The 4,407-nt window shown below is 34.2% G+C and overlaps 1 protein-coding gene across 1 annotated transcript; it reads right to left on the reverse strand.

Moving 5' to 3' along the window:
* Nucleotides 1–1,225: 1,225 nt before the first annotated feature.
* LOC137827090 (GATA transcription factor 9) lies at nt 1,226–3,259 on the reverse strand. The gene is made up of 2 exons (XM_068633301.2): nt 2,746–3,259; nt 1,226–2,201 (listed from the first exon to the last, which is right to left on the reverse strand). Exons 1-2 carry the CDS (start codon nt 3,037–3,039, stop codon nt 1,446–1,448), a joined length of 1,050 nt encoding a protein of 349 aa, XP_068489402.2. The 5' UTR covers nt 3,040–3,259; the 3' UTR covers nt 1,226–1,445.
* Between the last annotated feature and the right edge of the window lie 1,148 nt (nt 3,260–4,407).

Consider the following 4,407-nt stretch of genomic DNA (forward strand, 5'->3'; position numbering starts at 1 on the left):
CAACCGACAGGAACATTACACTATGAAGTAGAAAGAGTTAACTACCAGCTAAATCTTTTAGACTAGTAATAAGTGTTTGATCTAACAATTGGTATTACAACTAAGGTCATGAGTTTGATACCTAGTGAGACAATTTTTTAGAGGGACATTATTGCATGTTGCACAATTGTCCTGTGGTATAGGTTAGATGGATCAAGTCACAATCGAAGAGTTTGATTCCTAGTGAAACAATTTCTCAGGAAAAGATTGTTGCAAGTAAGTCAATTATCCCATGGTGAAGACCAAGTGGGTTAAATTATAATTGAATCACGACTCTCTAGTTGTTACACTCTTAAGTAGAAAGTGTTACATCCTATAAACTATAATTTTGGGTATGGTGGTAACACCACGAGCACATACATGAATTCTAGCTCTCTACATAAATATACAAAATCATAAACAACTTATAAATTTGGTTTGATAGAAAAAAAACCTAAATTTAAGTCAGAATTTACGAGGACATATATAATGAAAACCATGAGCTTCTTATGTTATATAACCATCTCCATGAAAAACAATAAATATTTATGAAGTAAGAAACCAACAAAAGTCATGTGACCCTCAGAACAATGACATTTAGAAATATGAGGTGGAAAATGTGTTGTGCTTCAGCCCACTTGTTTAATAATAAAATATGTGGGCATGTGCATAACACATAAATTGATAGTAAAAAAATAACAGTTTAATTTGTTTTCGTATTTATTACATTTGTTTACTAAATTATGTGAAAGGTACTTTGATCGTGTACTTTTTAAAAATATATTTGTTTTATTAAATCCTTAATTTATGTGTGATTTTAATCTTTTAAATTTGAATTACTTCTACATTAGAAGTTAAATACAAATATAGAGATTATAAAAATCAATATTAAATATTTTTTTTTTCTATATAAGAACTTATTATTATATTCGTAAATTTATTTAAACTCTTTCTATCTAAGAACTTTGAAAAAAATTATAAAAACAAAATTAATTTGTTAAAATTAGTTCATGTAAAAATTAAAAATAAAATTTAGATAAACTATTTGAAATATATCTTCTATACATTAACTTATACATAATTAATTTTAATTTATGAAATAATTTGTTTTATTTTATTCTTAAAAAGGTTTATGGAAAAGTTGGTAGAAACAAATATCAAATACCAGGAAAAAGAACAAGGTAGAGAAAATAAGGTTTGGAAAATATGGGTGAAAGAAAAACGGGTTGAAGAAATATTAGAGTGACCATGAGTGCAGTCTACATAAACTCAAAAATTATGAATCAGGGAAAAACCATTCCCTAATGGAATTAGGATGAAAAAGAAAGAAACAATAAGAAATTAGAATGACCTAATGAACGTATAATAACTCTGCTACAAATTAAATTACTGGATGCTCCACAGCAGCTGTCCTACTCTAGCACATACTAGATAAGCTGCCTGAAATCGGGTCCCATGTGTTGGTGGACCAAGTAATCTTCACTGTTGGATACATCTAACAGCATGTTCTGATGATGATGGTGTTGTAGGAACTGTTGTTGCTGGTGCTGCTGGGCCCGCACCATCTCCTTTTGTCTTCGCAACTCCAGCACCTTCCGGTGCGAGTTCGAGTGCTTTGTCAGAACAAACGTTGGGCTTGCAGCGGGCCGGTACTCGGGCACCAGCCGCCCCGACTTGTACCTCACTCCACACGCGTTACACAGTGTCTTTGGGCCCATTGGCCCGGTTCGCCACTGTGGTGTCTTGTCCGTGGCGCAATGCAGGCACCTTCGTCCGTCGCCTCCACTGCCATCGCCGCTGTCCTTCTTTCTCGGTGTTGCCTTTGCGGGCTTTTTTGTGCAGGGAGGAGTGGGGACAGGAACAACGATCTCAGAGTCTGAAGACGACGACGTCGTTGGGGACAGGACGAGGAGGCGCGAGGCCCAGTTGCATGGGGGCCCGCGGGACCTTTTGCTACGGGCCTTGGCTGGAACCGACACTTCCGAATTGAATATCGGGTTGTTTCTGGTGGGCTCAGAGTGAAACCCGCTTCTTGTGGGCTCGGAGTGGAACCCGCGGGCCTTTGATACGTGGTCGTTTCTCGCATTCATGCCCGATATCAGCTGCATCTTCTGCAGGTCCTCGCTGGAAAAAGACTCCTCGACGAAATTCGAAAGCCATTCTAGCTCTGCTATATCATCATACTGCTTTCAAATTTAGATGAAATAACAAAAATTATGCATATTGCGTAATAATATATAATTTAAGAATTTGTTACATACATTAAATTCTTGCACGTTTAACTTGTGGAGCAGTTATTGTAGCGTTCATTACGTTCGTCATAGCTAGGGAAAAGTTTTCAATGTCTAAAAAAATGTAATAACTGGAGGAATGATTGTAAGAAAAGTATTTAATGGACCGTAAAATGTGGATAATTCTGTTAAGCTTTTCCTGAAATTATTGGAACGATAAGAAGGACAAACTGATTGTGATGTATGTGTTTACACAAGTTAGCGATTTTAAGGGAGATAAAGATGGTCAAATTGTAATGCAGGCTTTGTGCGTTACCCATGGGTTATGTTGTGAGGTTGTGAAATGTGTTGGTTTGGTCAATGATTCTGAGATGGAGTAATAACTAATGTAATAAATAATAATAATAATGGTAATAATAATAATAGTAATAATAATAATAATTATTATTATTATTATAATGTTACAACTTGATATAACCAATATAATGTGCTATACCGGTACGGATAGGTCACCGGAAAAATGACCGTCGGAGAGATTCCGGCTACCAATGTCGGGAATGGTATGGGGGTCGTAGCCGGAGAAAGAGGAGGAGTTGCAGCTATCAACGGCGGTGACGTTGGAAGAGTCGGTGGAATTGACGGGGAGAGAATCGAATATGGAGTCGGCGATTACAGCATCGTCGTTGGAGAAATCCAAGAGGTCCTCGACAATGAAGTGGTCAGGGTTATTGTTTTTGCTGGTGTCAAGGGTGAATTGTGGGAAAATGGGGGAAGAGTTGGGTGATTCCATTGTCACGAATGTAAGAAAAGGAGTTATTTTTGTTGTGTTTTGATTTTGTTTGTCTTCTTTTGAAGATTAAATTTTAAGGTTTAGGTTAGAATGGAGAAGGGGATGACGACGTGACGAAAGAAGTGAAGAAAATTAGTGAGTGAGAAAGTATAGGAGTTTGAGGAAAAAAGTGAGAGAAGTTATGGTTTTGAGTGGAGTCTCGGTGAGAGAGAAAAGGAGAGAAGAGGGTTTATTTGCGCTAGAAGGGGACAAGCCACACTTAAATTAGAGGGCTTTTTTTTTTCCTGGTTTTCCATTTTCTTTTTTAGTGAAATAAAAGCCTAAAGCATTAAGTAAATACCCTTAAATTAAGTTAAAAGAAACCAAAGGAATTTAACTTCCAACTGACTTTAATGTCCAGTTTTGTTTTACCCATTTTCTGCATGTTACCGTAAACAACAATCTTACAATCCTGTTCCCAACTTCATGCACAACCTGCACATGCATAACTAATAAACAAAAATTTAGAAAAATTATGTGAGAAATTTTATAATTAGTTTATGTATAAATAATTTTCTTAGAAATAAATTTCATTCAAATATATATAGTAAGAGAGAAACTCATTGAATTGAAAATGTGGAATAATTTTTAGTTCTTTTACTATTTTTAATTATTTTTGTAGTAAATAATAAATGTACTTAATTATTTTTTATTAAGTAATTATTATTTTAAACATGATAGGATCAAGTATATGTTTAACCGTGAAAATTTTAAATTTTACTTTATTATTACACATAAAAAAAAAATTCAATTATTACTAAATCGAAGCATAGATCACACTTACATGTATAAGATAAAGTTTTGATGTCATCATCCAAATACTTATATTGCATTCACAGTTTAAGTACAGTAAATGGATGATCGAAAATCTAAGTTGAGTTAATATTTCCAAACTCATAGTACTAGCAATAATACAAGTTTAGGTGTCACTAAAAACTAAACATATTGAAGTGCATGCTTATCATTTAGATGCATTTCAATTATTTGGCCATATACTTAAGGCAGTTGCACCAACTATAGCTTAAAGTAGAAGCAACTTAGACATAAGACACTTGTTGGGAGAAAATCGAGCACAGGTATATGTGATGATGATAAGGGATGTTATATAATGAAATGATGAAGAGACGTATGCACGAAGCAATGTAATTATTTTTCTTAATTACTCAATAGATCAGTACATTGGTTTAGTTATGTTTGAAATCTCAATTTCGTTTTGATGTAAAATATATAAACGACTTTAAATAATTTCAAACTAGATGTATTATAAATTTATAGGCAAATAACCATAAAAAGAGCTGATTAATGTGTAAAATGCTTGAGGGAGCGATT

Source organism: Phaseolus vulgaris, chromosome 8 (genome assembly GCF_051622355.1).
Source record: "Phaseolus vulgaris cultivar YP4 chromosome 8, ASM5162235v1, whole genome shotgun sequence".
NCBI classification, from domain to species: domain Eukaryota; kingdom Viridiplantae; phylum Streptophyta; class Magnoliopsida; order Fabales; family Fabaceae; genus Phaseolus; species Phaseolus vulgaris.